This window comes from Peromyscus eremicus, chromosome 4 (genome assembly GCF_949786415.1).
Source record: "Peromyscus eremicus chromosome 4, PerEre_H2_v1, whole genome shotgun sequence".
Lineage (NCBI taxonomy): Eukaryota > Metazoa > Chordata > Mammalia > Rodentia > Cricetidae > Peromyscus > Peromyscus eremicus.
In genome coordinates, this window is record NC_081419.1 from 94,242,920 (window position 1) to 94,261,110 (window position 18,191).

An 18,191-nucleotide genomic window follows, 5' to 3' on the forward strand; every position below is an offset into this window, starting at 1 on the left:
CACACGTGCACCCATGCACACATACTAAAAATAGGAGCTGGAAAGGTGGCTCCGCACTTATTTATAAGTAAAGAGCACTTGTTGCTCTTCCAGAGGACCTGGGTTTGGTTCCCGGTGCCATCAGGCAGCTCACGCCCGTCTCTAACTCCAGTTCCGGGGACCTGACAGCCTCTGGCCTGCTCAGGCACCCGCAGGCATGTGGTGCACATAACTCATACATCCACATAAAGAACAATAATAATAAAAGGGAAATAAAGGAAAACCCACACAGAAATACTTATTATATTTCTTTTTTTTTTTTTTTTTTTTTTTGGTTTTTCGAGACAGGGTTTCTCTGTGTAGCTTTGCGCCTTTCCTGGAACTCGCTTTGGAGACCAGGCTGGCCTCGAACTCACAGAGATCCGCCTGGCTCTGCCTCCCGAGTGCTGGGATTAAAGGCGTGCGCCACCACCGCCCGGCCTTATTATATTTCTAGAGCCTCACCATAGATGCTTATCCCTGCCACCAACACATGCAATGGCCCTACCCTGTCAGCAAGCTTCTGGTTTGTCCACCAGGCCAGGGCCAGGCAGGCAGCTCTCACACTGGATTCTCTCAGCTTCCACCCCAGCCCTCAGAGCAAGTCAGACACCCCATCTTTCCAAACTTGCTCCAGAGCTTCAGAGCGTTGTCTCTTTGCCCCAGGCCCTGTTCAAAGGCGAGAAGGTAAAGCTGGTGCGGCTGCGGAATCCCTGGGGCCAGGTGGAGTGGAACGGCTCTTGGAGTGATGGGTAGGTGAGGCAGACCACTGGGCCACGGAGCCTGAGGCCACGCGGGGCTGGGTACCAAACCATGAGAGTACTGTTGGTGCTGTTGCAACATCACCCCCAAACCAATGGCCTGCAGACAAGAGTACAGGTGTGGGCTCCCCAAAAGGGCTGGAGGTGGAGGTGGGAACAGGGACTCCGTGAGCATAATGATGATTATAGACTTGAAAGGAATGATTTGGGGGTGGGGTTCAAGACAGGGTTTCTCTGTATAGTCCTGGCTGTCCTGGATCTCACTCTGTAGACCAGGCTGGCTTGGAACTCAAGAGATCCACCTTCCTCTGCCTCCTGAGTGCTGGAATTAAAGGTATGTGTACCACTACTGCCCAGCAAATGGAATGATTCTAGAAGAGTCTCAGTGCAGGGTTCTGGGCTAAACAGGCAATTTCTTTCTTAGTATCTCTTTGCCTCTTCTGTAAAATGGAAGCAGTACCATTCTGGTGGCTCTTATGAGGAGGATATGAGATAGTCGGGGAAAGTGCTTAGCTGAGACTAACATATCCTCTCCTTTGATGTCCATATATGAAGTCCCAAAAGTCTTGTGAAAGATTTTTTTTTTCTTTTCAAGACAGAGTTTCTCCATGTAGTTTTGGTGCCTTTCCTGGATCTTGCTCTATAGACCAGGCTGGCCTCCAACTCACAGAGATCCACCTGCCTCTGCCTCCCGGAATGCTGGGATTAAAGGTGTGCGCCACCACCACCCAGCCGGTGAAAGAATTTTACTGCTTCCCTCTGAAAAGAATAGACTAAAGACAAGACAACCACCTGAGGAGTCATCAGAGGCTCCAGAACTTTACAGCCCTCTGGGTTCTCTCAGTCACTGAAGCCAGGTTGTCCCTTCTAAATGTCAGGCAGCCCCTTGTGCGTGAACAATAAGACTCAACAGTGGCCAGACCCATACCCAGGCCCTGTATGGCTCTGTTCTGACAGACTTCTACACATACCGTAAGAGTACACCGTTACTCCAGATTCTGTCAGCCGCACATTCATTCGCTTAGCAAGTGTTTATTGATCACCTACTAACTAGGAGGCAGAGGGCTAAGCTCTTAGGCTGGTCTGTGAGTAAGTCACCTCTCAGTAGACCCACAAGATGCTGACTGTGAACTTGCTGCCTCCTACATTCCGGTCCCTTCACTCATCCAAGTGGCAATTCCTTTCTTGGAGCTGACGGTATGCTCCTAGGGACGTAGAGAGGAATGCGGAAGCACAGACTTGTTCCTGTGGTTTAGGTTCAGTGGCAGGATCACAAAGATAGAGCCCTTCATACTTTAGGAGGGGTGGGTTACTTGGAGGTAGTGCTGCGTGAACTCTGTGCTGTGAGAACTTTAGGTGGGGTGGGTTACTTGGGGGTAGTGCCGCGTGAACTCTGTGCTGTGGGAGCTTTAGGTGGGGTGGGTTACTTGGGGGTAGTGCTGCGTGAACTCTGTGCTGTGAGAACTTTAGGTGGGGTGGGTTACTTGGGGGTAGTGCCGCGTGAACTCTGTGCTGTGGGAGCTTTAGGTGGGGTGGGTTACTTGGGGGTAGTGCTGCGTGAACTCTGTGCTGTGGGAGCTTTAGGTGGGGTGGGTTACTTGGGGGTAGTGCCGCGTGAACTCTGTGCTGTGGGAGCTTTAGGTGGGGTGGGTTACTTGGGGGTAGTGCTGCGTGAACTCTGTGCTGTGGGAGCTTTAGGTGGGGTGGGTTATTTGGGGGTAGTGCCGCATGAACTCTGTGCTGTGGGAACCCTCGTATCCCATCAATGTGTCTTCCACTAGTCCAAGTCACCCACAATGACCTTGCTGTGTTTTCCAGACTAACCCGGTGCCTTAACACACTTCCTACTTACTCCTCTCTTGCAGGAGCTGCTGAATGGGGGGTCATGTCTCCCAGAAATCTCCACTTTGGTTTCATGGCACCCCAACTCCAAGCACACCCTGAACCCCATTTAGCTTAATTCTAATTCAGGGAGCCTGAGGCACAAATGTGCTTACTTCTTCTCCCTGGAAGAGAAAGTGTAAAAGCATCCAGTCTTAGAAACAGTGCCATGCTGTTTCCTGGATGGAAAGAAGAGCCATTTACGTGCTGGATCTTTTCTTAGTTTTGATGAGTTATTTCATGAACTCACCATAGTTCCTGGGTAGATGATGCAATATTTCCCTTTTGTAACTGAGGAAGTCGAAGCTGACAGACAGATCAAGTGACCTATCTAAGGACACGCTGTCTGTTATCAAAGGAGAATCCTGGTTTGCCTATTTGCAGAATCGAGCTCTTAATGAGGAGGCTAGAAGATTCAGCCAGAGACAGTGAAGTGCTTGTGAACCTCTTTGGCAGGAAATGATTATAGGCCTTTCCACTAGGGGGAGCAGGTTGGAGCTGCATTTTGATGGCTAGTACTGACTGTGATCTGGATGCGGGCTTCTCCAACTTAGTATTTCTCTGTTCCTCTGTCCCAGCCCACATTAGGCTTCCCCTTCTTCCTCCTCCTTCCTTAATCCCTCCATTTTCCTCTCAGTTGGAAGGACTGGAGCTTTGTGGACAAAGATGAGAAAGCCCGTCTACAGCACCAGGTCACCGAGGATGGAGAGTTCTGGTAAGTTCATGACCCAGGCAGGGAGGTGAAACCTCAGTTCCCAATCAGAAGCCACCAGGTTCCATCTGGACCCTGTTTTCCCACTCAAGCTCAAGGCCCAGCAAAGATGAGGTTCTGAAAAGAGATTGCTGGGTCCTAGCGATGACTGAGCTCAAACCCAGACCAGCACATGGCAGCTCTTGTCCCAGCCACCCTTGTGTGCTGGCTCTGACACAGCTCTCTTCTGAGTGGAGAGGCTTTTCTTACCTGATGCCCAGGACCACCCTTATTCTGCTCGTGACAGCCTTCTGAGTATCAGCTGACAGGAATGTCCCTTACAAGTCCTATGGTTCCCTTGGGACCCAGATGCATTTATTTGTGATGTCATTAGCCTTAAAAATATCTTTCCCCAAGTGACAGCTCTTTCCCCTGTGCCGAAAATGTGCCTGGCAATGGTGAAACACACAGTAGCATTTTGGAGAATGATTTTCCAGCTGGCTGTCTCTCATCATAGACAAATGAGGAGTCATTACTGTAAGAAATGGTGATAATTTGGGGTTGCTATGTCAGAAATGGCAGTGCCAGGCACACACCTGTAAGTCCATCACTTGGTAGACAGGCAGGAAGATCGAAAGTTCAAGGTCAACCTAGACTATACCATGAAATCCTCTCTCAAAAGCAAATGAGCAAACAAATGACAATGTCAGGGTCTTCTGGGGACTTTATTGGGCTGTATTATCTCTTGAATCTTCCCTTCTCCAGCCTGTGTGAGTCTTTCCTCTTTCCACCTCCCAGGATGTCCTATGACGACTTTGTCTACCATTTCACAAAGCTGGAGATCTGTAACCTCACAGCTGATGCCCTGGAGTCTGACAAGCTACAGACCTGGACCGTGTCTGTCAACGAGGGCCGCTGGGTGAGGGGCTGTTCTGCTGGCGGCTGCCGCAACTTCCCAGGTAGGAGACACTTGGGATGGGGGAGGGCCCTGGGCACTACTCATTCCAGGCAGAATACTATTAACTGTCATTTACTGAGTCTGTCCTAAGCTTAAGGCATGCACTGTCTCATTAGATCCTCCTCATTTAAGGAAGGAAACAGCCCTGCTGAGGAATCTCCAATAGGGAGCTGGTAGCAACTCCCTGGTACAGTTGCTGGCAGCAAAGGTTGAAGCAGGAAACTGTCGGAACGCCATGCCAATCCTGTTGAAGGTGTGCTTGAGGATACTACAGTCGTCCATGGCAGAAATGCTGAGAGCCTGACCAGTCAGTGGCTTCAGAGATGGAGGGGAGAATTCAGATTTAGGGAAGGAATAATGAATGATACCAAGGGCCCCAGAACAATGACCCAAGTGGATGAGTCAATATTGTAACAAAAGTAGGTGTGTTGTTTTTGATGTGGTTGGTTGTGAACATATAGATAAAGGACTTCAGTTGATATCATGAAACGTTTGAGGTACCCATTGACTATCAAGGCAAAGATTTGTAATAGAGAATTGAAGTCATCTGCATTTTAGAGTAGACTTGGCTATATAATAAAAACTCAATGAAGAGGATAGAGAGAGATGATTCAGCATATAAAGAGCTTGCCTGATCAAGAGAGTCTGGATCCCCAGAACCCACATAAAAGTCAGGCATAGTAAGTAGTGTGTCCATAATCCCCGTGATCTACAGTAATATGGGAAATGGAAACAAGAGAATTCCCAGAAGCTTAGACCCTGAAACAAGGTGGAAGGAGAGGGCTGAAGCTCAAGGTTGCCCTTTGACCTCCATGCCCATGCCATGGCATGCATGCCCCTGCTTTCATACACAAACACACATACGTCATATACACACAACACTCATAAGTGCTTTATGATGAAAATAAAAAGTAAATAAATGAGAGGAAATGGGTGGGTAGAAACGGGGGAAGTTAGACAAGAAACTGAGCTAAGATATGTGGCTGAGGTGTCCTTGGAATGTAGGGGTCAGTTAGAAAGTAGAAGTCATGCCTAGCAATGGTGGCACACACCTTTAATCCCAGCACTCAGAAGGCAGCAGCAGGCAGATGTCTGAGTTTGAGGCCAGCCTGGTCTACAGAGTGAGTTCCAGGACAGCCAGGACTACACAGAAAAACTCTGTCTTTTGTTAGAAGAAGGAGGAGGATAAGGAGGGGGGAGGGAAAGGAGGGGGAGGAGAAAGAACTCTCTCTCTCTCTCTCTCTCTCTCTCTCTCTCTCTCTCTCTCTCTCTCTCTCTCTCTGTCTCTCTCTCTCTCTCTCTCTCTGACACACAGTGGGGCAGTCAGATGACAAGGGAAATGGGATGGGTGGAACTAGAGGAGACACATAAAGCCAGACCCAAGAGACCAATGACGCTTAAGGAGTAGGTTGAAATAGTAAAGCTGTCGGCAAAGATGACGAAAGTTCAGAAAGGAGGAGGCATGGGATTACTGCACATCCAGGCCAGGCTAGGCCGCCTGTAGATGGGTTAGCTTCGTTAGAGTTGGGGTTGCTGTGGTGAAATGCCATGATCAAAGCAAGTTGGGGAGGACAGGGTTTATTTGGCCTTTCACATCGTTGTTCATCACCAAAGGAAGTCAGGCAGCAACTCAAGCAGGGCGGGAACCCAGGAGCACGAGCTGGTGCAGAGGCCATGGAGAGGCGCTGCCTAGTTGGCCTGCTTCCCACGGCTTGCTCAGTCTGCTTTCTTATAGAGCCTAGCCCTACAGTCTTGCCTGCTTACAGCCTGATCTTATGGAAGCATTTTCTCAGTTGAGGCTCCCTCCCCTCTGATGACTCTAGGTTGTATCAAGTTGACATAAAACTAGCCAGCCCAAAGGGGAGAGGTTCCCACTCACCAATAATTAGACAAATGCTTGAATCACGCTTTCCATAAATATTCGTCAAGCATCCAGGCACAGGGTACCTTAGAGTTGTCTAGAGCAGGGAGCAGGCCTCTTAAACATTTCTACATGTAACTTCTTTTCAATGAGGAATTTTGTTTTTTTTTTTGTCTTTTGAGACAGGGTTTCTCTGTGTAGCCCTGGCTGTCCCAGAACTCACTCTGTAGACCAGGCTGGCCTTGAATTCAGAGATCCGCCTGCCTCTATCTCCCGAGTGCTGGGATTAAAGGCATGTGCTCCCACTGCCCGGCTCAATGAGGAATTTTTACACAACCCTGGGTATATAGGTGATAAAATAGGTATGTAAGTCAAACTGATAATAAGTCATTCAGAAGTTTCTTTGGGAGAGTGGGGATGTAACACAGTTGACAGTGTGCTTGCCTAGCATGTATGAAGTCCTGAGTTCAATCCCCCCACACAGAATAAAGCTGGTGTGGCGACACATGCCTGCCATCCTAGCACTCAGGAGGCAGAGTCAGGAGAACTGTCTCAAAAAAATTAAAAGAAAATAAACTTATTTAATTTTAAAACAATTGGCTAGTGCACATATAAGATTACCACTTATTAAAGACAAAGCCAAATTTGTATGTTAATGACGTAAATGTACTTATTTTCTTTTACACAAAGATTTAAATCTTGCTGAATATTAGAGATGGTAGGACACAGAGCATCTTCAACTTTTTTTTTTTTTGGAATTGATGGATATTTTGATGTTATAATTGTCACTCTTGAGAATTCCATTTATAGAAGCAAGTACCACAAAATGGCAGCAGTAACTTTAGTACCATTTCAGAAATGTCTGGGAATTCTGTCTTAATTCTAAGTCAAAATGCATTTAATGGGGACTGGAGAGATGGCTCAGTGGTAAAGAGCACTTACTGCTCTTGCAGAGGACCAAGGTTCGGTTCCCAGCACCCATATGGCGGTCCTTGTCTGAACTCCATAGGCACCAGGCACGCACATGGTACACATATCAATAAAAATCTTTAAACGACCCCTCACAAAGGGGACCTAGGAGACAGGTTCCCTGTCTCATTATCCTTCCTGCCCTTTCTCCATATCTGAACATGCATTTCCTTTTGTGGGGGACACAGACACTTTCTGGACCAACCCGCAGTACCGTCTAAAGCTCCTGGAAGAGGATGATGACCCTGATGACTCGGAGGTGATCTGCAGCTTCTTGGTGGCGCTGATGCAGAAGAATCGGCGCAAGGACCGGAAGCTGGGAGCCAACCTCTTCACCATTGGCTTCGCAATCTACGAGGTATGACGACTCCACCAGCTCCAGCACAGGAAACACACCTTTCCAGTGGGGAGAATTGAGAGTTTCCAGCAGGGGGGCCCTCTGGCTTTTCTTGTCCTCAGGGACCACCAGGGCTCCTGTTCTCAGGCCCACACATGTTTGTTAGCAGCATAAACGCCATGGGGGCATTGGGTCTGACTGGGCTGGCAGGGTGGTAGCAGGAGTTAGTCTATAGTCACTCTACAGTTGCTGGCATTCCCATCTGCCAACTCTGTACCCTCATTCACAGCAGGGCTGTTGTTTTTCTATTTTGTTTCCAGGTTCCCAAAGAGGTATAGCAGTGGCAGTGGCCGGCAGTGGTGTGCAGCATTCGTTGGGGGTCCTAAGTCTGTCTGTGGCTCCCAGAGAAGCTTCCTGGTAGGGTTGATGAGCAAGGCTGATAGGAGGGTACCGTACCCCATAATGTGCATTTTCTCCCTTCCACCAGGATACCCTGCCCATCAAACACACAAACCTTCACACACTCATTCTCGCACACTCGTGCAAGTATACACTCACAGAGCCATGAACTAAAGGTTGCTGCTTTCTAGGATAGGGGACTCACCTCCTTCAGAACCCAGTCAAGGTCCTTCCCCATCTTTGGGGCACTTGTCAACCAGAGGGATTTGGAGTGGAGGATCATCAGTGCTGGTGAGTGGTCCTGTCTAGGGAAAGTATAGACCTGACCTTCATTTCTAAATCACAAAGGAAGGGAAAGTGAGATCAGAATGCCCGCGACACTGAGCAATGGGAGGCCTTGGGAGTTGGAAGTTGGTAGGTGAAGACTGTGAAACCAATGACCGAAGAGTTAGGAAGGAGCCCTTGCAGGGCACTGTGAAGGGGTCCAGGCAACCCTCCCAGGGGCTCGGGTGTCTTGGCTTCTTGTCCTCAGATGCACGGGAATAAGCAGCACCTGCAGAAGGACTTTTTCTTGTACAACGCCTCCAAGGCCAGAAGCAAAACCTACATCAATATGCGGGAAGTGTCCCAGCGCTTCCGCCTGCCCCCCAGCGAGTACGTCATTGTGCCTTCCACCTATGAGCCCCATCAGGAGGGGGAATTCATCCTCCGGGTCTTCTCTGAAAAGAGGAATCTCTCTGAGTGAGTACCAGCCTGACTCTCCCTACCTGCCCCTTAGAGGTCGCTCATCTGGTCCATCCTATAGCCCAGAGGCAGCTGGACCAATTTCCTTCAGGGCTCCTAGGACATACCCGCTGACCTCTGCCATCCTCCACTCCTGAGCCGTTGCTCCGTTTCCTTCACGTGTTTGATTACTTCCTGCAGCACTGGCCATTAAACCCAGGGCCTCGTGCATGCCAGGCAAGCACTCTGTCATGGCTTTCATCTTCCTCTTTGGAGACAGGGTTTAACTGAGTGTCCCAGGCTGGCCTTGAACTCACTCAGATTGGCCTCGAACCTTTGATCCTCTGATCCCAGCCTCCTAAGGAGTTGCAATTATAGCCTTGTGGCATCAGAGTAGCCCACAAAAATGGATTCACTCCATTCATCCTGCAGGTATTTCTTGAGCACCCACTGTGCCCAAGTACTCTTCTAGGGGCTGGGTTTAGTGAAGTGAATTATACAGAAGATTTGCTGCCTTCATGGAGCTTCACACTCCAGGGACAATGGACAAGGAAACACTGTGACATTTTAGAATTATAGAAATGATCAGCAGCAAAAATAAAGCAGAGTAGTTATAATGGACATTGATGGTGGTTGAAAAGCCAGGGAAACCAGCAAGGCTGCACCTCTGCCTTTGGCCACAGATGCATTGGTAGTCTCTGACACTCTGGAAGGGATGCAGGGAGGAGGTAACTGGGCAGTGATCTGTGGGAGCTCTGACAACACCAACAAGTGGCCGTGCTCCTGTGGTTTGCTGGGGACGTTGCTTACAGGGGGGTGGCTCCCGGGTGAAAGTGTAGTCTCAGGGTTCTTTCAGATTTACTCTCACCTTGATCACCAAGAAGCCATGTGGCCTGAACAAATTCTTGGAGAGCTTCCTGCTTGGTCCAGGGGTACTGAGACACTCAATGTTTGTGTTTTTCACAGGGAAGCTGAAAACACAATCTCTGTGGATCGGCCAGTGGTAAGTGGCGAGGCGCTTAGATGTGAGACAATCTGGGGTGGCAGGGGAGGGAGGGAGCATCACATTCCCAGCCCAGGCAGGGGCAGGCAGTGGTGGGGAGAGTGGGTATTAGCAAGGGCAGTCTAATGTCTATTAGCAGGAAAATGATTCTTCCATTGAAGAACCATTTGGCCAGTCAGAAGCTGGGGAGTGTGAAGAGGAGGAAGTATCCATGGCAACGGCGGCTTACATTGGGTTATGAGATTGGGTCACATCTGATTTCTCGCACAGAGAAAAGGAAGTGTACTGGGCTCAGGACCCAGAGTCAGAACCTGGATCATTCACCTCCCACCTTGGTGACCTGGACAAGTTACAGAACCCCTCTGACTCAGTTTTCTACTCTGCAAAAAGGGGATAATAGTGCTGCCCTGGCCACGCTTGTGGGCTTTAAATCAATAAGTTCCCACACGTGGAGTGCCAGAGCGGCATGTGCACCCCACGTTATTTCCAAGCACTCTTCACATGTGTGGTTTGCATCATTCTTTCGAACATTCTGACAAGTGAATGAGGTTTTCATCTCAGCTTTTCACAGGAGAAGGTGATGGCTCAGTAGGGTTAGATGGTTTCCTTGCATTCCCAGAGGCAGGAAGTGGCAGGCAGGGAGGCTAAGAACTCAAGTTCCGATTCTCTTATCTTCTGGCCTACAGAAGCACAGTGTGTGTGTGTGTGTGTGTGTGTGTGTGTGTGTGTGTATGTGTGTGTGGAGGGGTGGACTGAGGGTTCTCAGGTCTGCTGTGAAGCTTTGGGCTGTTCTCAGTGGGTGTGACTTGAGTCAGGACAAATGCCCTACTGGGCGTCTTCATGTAGTGACTTCCGTGATCATAATGCTGACTAGTGCTAGTGTGGGAACCAGACACCTTCCTAGCCACTGCACATCTCCTTTCAGTGTTAGGTGTACCTTGCTCTTCTAAGCAAGAAGAGCGAAGCTCTTCATTCCTTTGGATGCTGGATCAGTGTAGAGTTGTATCAGACACTTGAGTTGCACACTCAAGACTTCATGGACTAGGAGCGTGGCATCCACAAGGCCCTAGACTCAACTCTAGCACAAAGGGGAGGAGGGTGGCTTATAGGAGCTGGCATGTCCCGTGAGTACAGCAGGTCAATGTAGGGATTCTAGTGTCCCTACAGAGCTGTGTTTGCCAACGGCTTTTAAGTGACACTTGACTTCCGTATTAGAGAGACAACAGGGCTCAGCTGACTGTTGCCACAGGAAATGGCAGCCCAGTGTAATTGCCAAACCTGGTTTTACAAAGGAAGCCCCCAAACCCGGAAACTCACATTAAATCTCCCTGTTAAATGTCTGCCTAAATAGTAAAACAAGATCTCTTAAAGCAAACTCATTTTCACACAGGTTCGAGTGAGTCACATTTTGGTAGCCAATTTTATTTTTAAAGACTGGGAAGGTCCTTTTCCATCCCAGCAGTGGATAGGCAAAACAAAGCATAGCAACTGTGTCTCTCTTTATTTTGGGGTGTTTCAAGACAGAGTTTCTCTGTGTGTAGTTCTGGTTGACCTGGAACTTTCTGTGTGTGTAGAACAGGATGGCTTCAAATTCAGAGATCACCTGCCTCTGTCTCCTGAATGCTGGGGTTAAGGGTGTGCACCACCACCTGTCAGTCTCTTGATGTGGAGGGAGAATGTTCTTTTGTTTGTTTGTTTGTTTTGAGACAGGGTTTCTCTGTGTAGCTTTGCACCTTTCCTGGAACTCACTCTGTAGCCCAGGCTGGCCTGGAACTCACAGAGATCTGCCTGTCTCTGCCTTCCAAGTGCTGGAATTAAAGGCATCCACCACTACCGCCCAGCTTTGGAGAATGCTCTTTAAAAATTGTGTTTTATAGCCAGGTACCAAAACTACATGGAGAAACCCTGTCTTGAAAAACCAAAAAAAAAAAAAAAAAAAAAAAAAAGTGTTTATTATCTGTGTATGCTGTGGCAGTCAGTTCTCTTCTTTTACCATGTGGGTCACACTTGGTTGTCAGGCTTGGTGGCAAGTGCCTTCACCCACTGAGCCATCTCATTGGCCTTCATACCCTTTTAAGCTCCAATTGCTCACAGTATCTGGACCCCAGAGCCTCGAGCACTGGCTATCCTAGAAACTTGATTTTCACCTATTCCCCATTTACTGTTTCCGTTTCTATGCAGAAAAAGAAAAAAAACAAGGTGGGTATAACAGGGTGAGTGGGCAGGGCACCATGCATGCATGGTTGTGTGTACATGCATGCAGTGTTTATGTACACATGTGTGTGTACATATGTGGCATGTATAAGATGTGCTTCTTCCTTCTCTCCTTGGAGCCTCTGCCGGGCTGGGTGCTCTTCGGGGCCTTGTCATGTGTCACTGCAGTCTCACACTAATCCCAGGACAGTGATTCCGTTATCAGTCCTGCTTTTAGAGGAAGAAAATGTATAGACAAATGAGTCTTCCTGGGGCCACACAGCCAGAAAGAGACATGGGTGGCACTGGAGCCAGGTGGTCTCCCACAATCTGTGCTCTCAAACACCACAGGCATCAGACAAGGTTTGGTGCGGGTGCTCATGGTGGTCCTGGGAATCTATCGCAGAGGTTCTAGCGTGGGTGCTGGTCCAGACCAGAGGGAACATATACTCCGTGCTGTGCTTGTAGTAACCCCTAGTCCCTCCCCCATATAATAGCATCTACAAGGTAAGTACTGTTTATGCTTTTCAAAAGTAAGGGTTCACATTCAGAGAAGTGAAGTGATGTGCCCAAGGGCACCCATCTAGCAAGTAGGGACGCTGGAACCAGGACCATATATGTCTACTCTGAGACGGTCTTTGTCCTTACCTCCCTAGTGCCCCTTACACTCCAAGGCCTGTGTTGTCAAGACCTGCATGTGAGTCTCTGTATGGATGGCTGGCAGAGCTGCCATGGCTGTGCCCTGTCCACTGGTGCCCTCTATCACTTCTGTTATGTGCTTGGGCAAGAGCTGTTGTTTAGAAGAGCATGCTGGGGTCTAAGGAGCCTTCTGGAGCCAAGGCTGCCAGAGCTCTTTTCCCAGGTGTCCCCTTGGGTGACCTAAACAGCATGGGAGGACAGTGGGGCCTCCCTAGTCAGGCTGCTTTTGAAAATCACTGATGTACATCGTATGCTTTCAGCGTTCTTAGAATTTTTTTCTGTTTTTTTTTTTTTTTTTTTTTTTTGAGACAGAGTTTCTCTGTGTAGTTTTGGTGCCTGTCCTGGCTCTCGCTCTGTAGACTAGGCTGGCCTCGAACTCACAGAGATCCACCTGGCTCTGCCTCTCGAGTGCTGGGATCAAAGGCGGCCTGAATGATTTTTATATGTACTACTTTGTACTATCATGAGGAGAAATGCATGTGGTAAAATAATGGACCCATTAACTTTATACAGCACATTAATAATTTTTAAAAATATGAACAAAAGTGAGAAAGAACTGGGATTCGAGCCAAGCATGGTGTACTTAAGATTAGCCTGGGCTCCATAGTGAGACTCAGCCCCAAACAAAACACACACACACACACACACACACACACACACACACACACACACACACACACACACACTGAGGACCAGAGAGGCTTGGCATCTCTCCCCCAGTCACACAGCTTGTCAGTGCAGAGATGGAACTTGAACTGAGACTCAGGAGCGCCTGAGTGTGACCATTTCCTCCTCCTTGGACAAAGCTGCTCCAGGGGGGAGGCTGCCTCTTGTGCCTATCAGCCTGTAATCCTTGCTTCCTTCCTGCCCTCCCCATCCCCTCCCCTCCCTAGCCCATCATCTTCGTTTCAGACAGAGCAAACAGCAACAAGGAGCTGGGTGTGGACCAGGAGGCAGAGGAGGGCAAAGATAAAGCGGGGCCCGATAAGCCAGGGAAAGCCCCACAGGTTTCTGAGCATGCGCCATGGGTGGGCCGTTCAGCTCGAAGCGGGGCTCTGCTATGCTCTAGGGGTCCACTGGGGCTATGGCGGCTCCCAGGGAGGGTCTCTTCAACATCGAGGGGTTTGGAATCACCCCGCTGACTCCTTTGAACTTTGGGGTACTTCTTGGGTAAATGCCTTAGGTCGGCTGCCACACCAAACCAGTCCTGGGATGGGAGTGATAGGAGAGCCTGCTGGAGCTTCTCTAGTCAGGACAACAGAGAACGGGGAGACAAAGGCCGAGAGAAGCCTGCTGGAGAGAGCGAGGCTGACCTGTCCTCAGTCCAGAGTTGTTGACAAGGGAGGACAAGGACGGTAGCCGGAAGGGGGGTCTGACAGCAGCCATGCAGTCCTGCAGAACTCGGGGGCCATGTGCTCTACCCGCGAGTATCCACATAGTGGGCTGGGGAGAGGGTCCTTTAAGGACTTGGCCACAAAGACAGAGGTGGCTAGAGGACCTGGCTGGAATAGTCAGGCTCAAAACAGTAGAGAAAGTTCTATCTGGAGAAGAGTGGGGAGAGGATCGAGGATGCTGTCTGCATGTTGGCATGGCGAATGTGTCCTTCGGCCCGAGGTGCCAGGGCTAGAGAGGCCGAGTGGGGAGCCGCTGAGCTCAGGCTCAGCAGGTAGTCTGAGAAAACGAGCCTGTGCCAGCTACTGTCGCTTTGTGGGGCTGTCTGGGAGTGAGGCCTGGGTTCCCATGTCTCCGTTGTGTCCCCACAGGCACGGCCTGGCCACACGGACCAGGAGACTGAGGAGCAGCAACAGTTCCGGAACATCTTCAGGCAGATTGCAGGCGATGTACGTGTTTCCCTCCTTGCCTAGGGCTCCCAACGCAAGAGACTCACCGTTTAGCAGAAGGCATTTTGGTTTGGGAGAACCAGAAGATGTGTATCACATCAAAGCAACCCGTGCCTTTGGGTCCGGGACTAGCACCAACACTGGGTGGCTCACAGCCTGTGGTTATGAGCCGCTCCCTGCAGTCTGTACAGCTGAGGCTGTGGAAACCGGCCTGCCTTGCCCAGAGAAGCCCCAGCTTCCCATGGCAGAAGACAGGGGATCTTACAAGGGTGGATGGCTGCGACTTGTCCACTGGTTCCTCTGCCCTTCACAATCTTCCTCTCCCTCAGGACATGGAGATCTGTGCTGACGAACTCAAGAACGTCCTTAACACGGTGGTGAACAAACGTGAGCCGCGCATGCCAGATGCGGGGGATGGGCAGGGGCCGCAGCTGTCTGGAAGCAGCTCCTCACCCTTCTCCATCCCCCCAGACAAGGACCTGAAGACACAAGGGTTCACGCTGGAGTCTTGCCGAAGCATGATAGCTCTCATGGATGTATCCTTTCCGCCACCATCCCCAACCCTCTTACATCTGCCCACAGAGCCAGGGGAGCAACTGGGGGTGGCCATGCCTAGGGAAAGACTTAAGGGGATCTTGACTCAGACAATCGGGCTGACAGGGTTGGTTAGGGAAGGATACTGGGTTTTGGCTGGTCGTCATCTCCTGTCTTACTGCAGGCCTGAAATCCTGCTTGGGATGCTGCCCAAACAAGGATTACTTGGGGGGCAGGCTCTGTGGGCTATAGAGATGGTAGGAACTCTGATTAAGAATGAAGGGGATGGATAGAATCTGGGATCAGGAGTCCCGGTAGAGGATACTGGTTGCTCTGCCTTCCCTGCATGGTATTCTAGATACTCCTCCCAGTTCAGGGGGATCTTACTATGTGCCTGTGGCCCTGACATCCATCCTCCAGACAGATGGCTCTGGGAGGCTGAATCTGCAAGAGTTCCATCACCTCTGGAAAAAGATCAAGGCCTGGCAGGTAGGATGAGAGTCTAATGTGAGAGTGATGGACAAGGTTAACTTGGGATTAAGTGTGTAACTGCTGTCTTTGAATTTCCTATTTTCAGAAAATCTTCAAACACTATGACACAGACCATTCCGGCACCATCAATAGCTATGAGATGCGAAATGCAGTCAATGATGCAGGTGCTGTGGGGAAGAGTAGATGCAGACCCGAGAGCTGGGGAGAGCAGGAGGGGATGGGAGACTAGACTACTAGGGCCCTGTTAGAGAAAGGGGGGAGGGCTTCTTTCCCAAGCCATTGTGGCCAGGAAGAGGAGAAGGGAGACTGCAAAGCCTGAGAACTTCACTCCCCTTTCCTCTCCCTGCACTTCCAAGGCTTCCACCTCAACAGCCAACTCTATGACATCATCACCATGCGCTATGCAGACAAGCACATGAACATCGACTTTGACAGTTTCATTTGCTGCTTCGTCAGGCTGGAAGGGATGTTCAGTAAGTGTCTTAGTTAAGGTTTCTATTGCTGTGAAGAGACACCATGACCGTGGCAACTCTTACAAGGAAACATTTCATTGGGGCTGGCTTACAGTTCAAAGGTTTAGTCCATCATCATCATGGCAGGAATCACGGCAGCCACGCAGGCAGACATGGTGCTGGAGAGGTAGCTGGGAGTTCTATATCAGGATCAGCAGGCAGCAGGGAGAGAGAGTGGCACTGGGCCTGGCTTGAACATATGAAACCTTAAAGCCCACCCCCAGTGACACACATCTTCCAACGAGGCCACACCTCCTAATAGTGCCACTCCCTATGGGCCTATGGGGGCCATTTCCATCCAAATCACCACAGTGAGTGAGGGGCTGGCTACCCTTCAGCTCTCTCAACCCCTTTCCCCATGGCACAGCTCTGGCAGTAAGAGCTCAGCCTGACAATTGCCCAGTCTCCTGCACTGAGGCTGCATATCAGTCATTAGTCTCCGTAGGCCAAGAAAAGGATGGCAAAGGGAGAGATGCGGGTTATGTTCTGCATGGATTTGTGTGGAAGGACAGCACTCAGCACAGGGGCTTCCTAAATTACAGATCTGAGCACTCAGATCATGCTCACTTGTGATCCAGCAGGTACTAGAGGCAGGAGGATAGACCTTAGTTCAGTAATATAAGGGCTGGCAAGACGACTCAGCTGCATGTGTCTGATGACGTGAGTTCAATGGCCGAAACCCAGGAGGCGGAAGGAAAGAACCAATTTCAGAGCTGCCCTCCAACCTCTACATGTGTTCTGTGGTATGGGCCCACATGCACACACAATAATAAACTCTTTAAAAAGCAAACACGAGCAAACTAAGCCAAATCCCGAGGAGGGTGCGAACGATGGTGGCGGAGGCAGTGACTGCTTTTGGCCTATGCTTTCTTTCACACAGGAGCTTTTAACGCATTCGACAAGGACGGAGACGGCATCATCAAACTGAATGTTCTCGAGGTAAGCATAACAAACAGCACATCCTCCGACCATCAAACCCAGGGTGAGGTCAGCGAGGCAGACTGGACCCGGTGTGTTCCTCACTCCCAGGACAGGAACTCAAAAGGGAGCCTAATGAAGACTGTGGTTCCCAGGGAGATGAATGGGGGGTACCTTGAGAGCTTTGCCCCCCCAAGTTGCAGTGCCAGAAAACACTTTCCTAGAAAAGACCCAGGGAAAAGGAGCTGTTTGCTCTTTTTAAGACCCTTCCCTTGCCCCCTTATCCCCTTCCCAATGCAAGAGATCCTAGAGCTGACAGGCCTCTGTGGCAAGAATCTTAAAAGTCCTTATTAATAAAATCAAACCTGAGGCCAAGTGCTGGGGTGAATACTGGAAGATCAGAGAGACAGAACAAGCCACAGCTAACCTCACCTGGCCAACTTCTCAGCTGATCTTGTTTCCTCAGACTGGAAGCCTCTGTGTCCTCATATCCGAATGGCTCTCAGCTGAACTGTGCTGCTCAAAGCCTAAAAGCTTAACCAGCCAAATGCTTCTAGTTTCTGGTCCTCACGCCTTATGTATCTTTCTGTTTTCTGCCATCACTCCCTGGGATTAAAGGCTCACTTCTTGGGATTAAAGGCATGTGTCACCATGCCTGGCTGTTTCCAATGTAGCCTTGAACTCACAGAGATTGAGGGATTTCTGTCTCTGGAATGCTAGGATTAAAGGCGTGTGCTACCACTGCCTAACTTCTATGTTTAATATTGTGGCTGTTCTGTCTCTGACCCCAGATAAGTTTATTAGGGTGCACAATATTTTGGGGAACACAATACCACCACAGGCCTCTTTGCATGCTTTTGTACTGATCTGGGGCTTCCTCTTTCAGTGGCTGCAGCTTACCATGTATGCCTGAACCCGACAAGCCTCATGCAAGATCAACCAAGATTCCAACCCAACCCAACCCAGCTAGAGCCATTTACCACGAAGAATCCAGCGGCCGCACCTCCACAAAACCTAGGAGGCTTCTGGCCTTGTTCCTTCTCCACTTTGCCCCCAATCTCGGTGCCCAGCCTGGTGCTTGGGAGAACTCTCTTTGCCACTGGAAGGCTAGTGTCTGCCTGAGCTAGGTGCGGCCTCACTGGGCGGTCTGCTGATTCTGAATTGCCCACTTAGCTTGCACGGGGCTGTCCACAGCACCAGCTAGTGGTACTCACTCATACAGGAACCCAGTCACCAAGTCTGTACTCAGTTCTGCCAGTTTCAGGATGGGTTTACTCTGGGGTAAACAGGGCTGATGCTTGGAGATATCTGACAAAAATTTGGCTGCATTCTGAAAAAAAGTTAAATAAAGGCACATGTATGGCTGATTCCATTGTTTTCTTTATTAACATTTCTCAGCCA

General features: G+C 49.8%; 1 protein-coding gene across 5 annotated transcripts in view; it reads left to right on the forward strand.

Moving 5' to 3' along the window:
- Nucleotides 1-18,135, forward strand: part of Capn3 (calpain 3) — a 48,617-nt gene extending 30,482 nt beyond the window's left edge. For 3 of the 5 annotated variants that reach the window (XM_059261202.1, XM_059261201.1, XM_059261203.1), the window contains 15 exons: nt 685-770; nt 3,298-3,375; nt 4,150-4,310; nt 7,328-7,497; nt 7,797-7,808; nt 8,408-8,616; nt 9,565-9,601; nt 14,257-14,334; nt 14,664-14,721; nt 14,806-14,870; nt 15,289-15,357; nt 15,446-15,524; nt 15,717-15,833; nt 16,753-16,811; nt 17,677-18,135. In XM_059261202.1, coding sequence (XP_059117185.1) covers nt 685-770; nt 3,298-3,375; nt 4,150-4,310; nt 7,328-7,497; nt 7,797-7,808; nt 8,408-8,616; nt 9,565-9,601; nt 14,257-14,334; nt 14,664-14,721; nt 14,806-14,870; nt 15,289-15,357; nt 15,446-15,524; nt 15,717-15,833; nt 16,753-16,811; nt 17,677-17,703 — 1,305 coding nt within the window. In that variant the 3' untranslated portion in view covers nt 17,704-18,135. Of the gene's footprint in view, nt 1-684; nt 771-3,297; nt 3,376-4,149; nt 4,311-7,327; nt 7,498-7,796; nt 7,809-8,407; nt 8,617-9,564; nt 9,602-11,782; nt 11,801-13,386; nt 13,501-14,256; nt 14,335-14,663; nt 14,722-14,805; nt 14,871-15,288; nt 15,358-15,445; nt 15,525-15,716; nt 15,834-16,752; nt 16,812-17,676 lie in introns of all 5 variants that reach the window. The other 2 variants (XM_059261200.1, XM_059261199.1) reach the window with 2 other exon arrangements.
- Nucleotides 18,136-18,191: the final 56 nt, after the last annotated feature.